At 35.0% G+C, this 1,784-nt stretch overlaps 1 protein-coding gene across 1 annotated transcript; it reads right to left on the bottom strand.

Annotated features, from left to right (window-relative positions):
* Positions 1-4: 4 nt before the first annotated feature.
* LOC113366185 (octopamine receptor beta-2R-like) lies at positions 5-907 on the bottom strand (the record flags this gene model as incomplete). Its single annotated transcript, XM_026607754.1, has 1 exon — positions 5-907. A coding segment is annotated over exon 1 (903 nt), but the record flags the coding sequence as incomplete, so codon positions are not given.
* Positions 908-1,784: the final 877 nt, after the last annotated feature.

The following is a 1,784-nucleotide window of genomic DNA, read 5'->3' as shown; positions in this document are numbered from 1 at the left end:
TGTCCTTGGTTGGGGTGTGCAAAGGCTCATCCGCAATCTCATGCAACGTCAATGTTTTGGATGAGCCACCTGACGATGACAGAACATCACCGTTATGTCCGCAATCTCGGCTGGGACGATGCATCAACATGGCTTTACCTTGGCGCATGTGCAACGCCTTCTCTTGCTTATCCGCCTCGCGAAAAATTTGCAGATACGTAAACACCATTATCGTGCAAGGTATCCAAAAAGAAATGGAACTCGATATTACTGCGTACCACTTATTGACCACAAACTCGCAGATATTTGGATGCTCCGCACGGAACCGTTGATTCTCCTCAGTTGTGTACCATCCCAGAAAAATCGGTACAAAGGACAACAACGCTGGTGATACCCAGGTATTCAAAATCATGACAGCAACCACTCGTTTAGTCATATTTATTGGATATCTCAGAGGTTTCACAATGGCATAGTATCTATCTACAGATATACAACACAAATGCAGAATCGAAGCAGTAGAGAAGTAGACATCCAAAGAGTTCCAAACATCACACATAAAATAACCGAATAGCCATCGTCCCGTCAACTGGACACTAAAGTTGAACGTCATCGCCATCATAGCGACCATGATATCTGCCAAGGCTAGGGACACCACAAAGTAGTTGGTGATGATCCTCAACTTGCGGTGTCTCATAACCGAAACGATTACCAGCAGATTACCAAAAATGGCGGCGATGATAATGAGCACCATGATAGAAGATTTGGCGACAAGACCTACAACACTGGACCACTCCTGGACATCGGTGTCGGTAAAATTAGTCGACTCCAGGGTAAAGGATGCATTCTTATCCAGTGGGTGGACATTTGTGGTGTACTGGATCAAACGAGGGTTTTGATCTAAAAGACTGATGGTGCTCAGAGTCGCCATATTAAATGATTTACGAAATGACCAATTACAAATTCGTCTTCGTGCATTTTTGATGTGTGACAAAGTATTTTAGCGAGTGTTCGATCACCACTGCACTGGATTCAGAAGTAGCCATAATGAATTACGTTGTTTTTAGAAATCGCATATATAATTTTAATTATTGATTCGTTAAAAACTTATCTTAGTGTTGTGACGTCTGACGGATGCTTTTTGCCATTTCGTTGGCTATTGTAGTGGCAAAACTGACCTAGAACGAAAAATTTACATTAGATATTATTTTAAAAAAAAATCAAAATAAAATCTAAAAATAGACACAGACGTTTAAAGTTGATTGCATTGATTAAATCAAATGTATATTAATAATAAATTATTGAACAGCATGAGAATAATATTTTTCAGATTCATTAGAATTTTATAACACACACACATATATATAAATGTTTGTATAAATAACTTTTTATATTTTCTTTTCTTCTTTACCTTTCGATGTTTCCAAAGTCTTTTTATTTTTAGACGGATTGCGAAAAAAATAGCCGCGGGTTATTAGGATTTTTTTCTCTGAACGCGAATTAAAATTACTTCAGACAAATAGACAGACAGATTGACGGTCGGATGAGCCGATATTTGTATTTATTTTATATATATTTTATAGTGAGTTCTCCTATTTTTTAGCCTGAATTTCTGGAATATTTCTTTCTAATTTAATATTTTTATATTTAATCAATGCTACCTATTTTCTTATTAATTATTTTTATATATTTATAATCTAAATATATTCATTTATTAATTCATTTAAAGTTTTAATTAATAGCAATTAATAATATTTAATGAAATCAATATGTATTTATTTATATATTATTATTGCTAGTTTTAAAAT

The sequence above is a fragment of the Ctenocephalides felis genome, unplaced genomic scaffold, assembly GCF_003426905.1.
Source record: "Ctenocephalides felis isolate EL2017-DRISC unplaced genomic scaffold, ASM342690v1 CF-g0.4_SCAFFOLD_00554, whole genome shotgun sequence".
NCBI lineage: Eukaryota > Metazoa > Arthropoda > Insecta > Siphonaptera > Pulicidae > Ctenocephalides > Ctenocephalides felis.
Note: the sequence above shows the minus strand (reverse complement) of the source record. Positions and strands in the feature narration are given on the sequence as shown.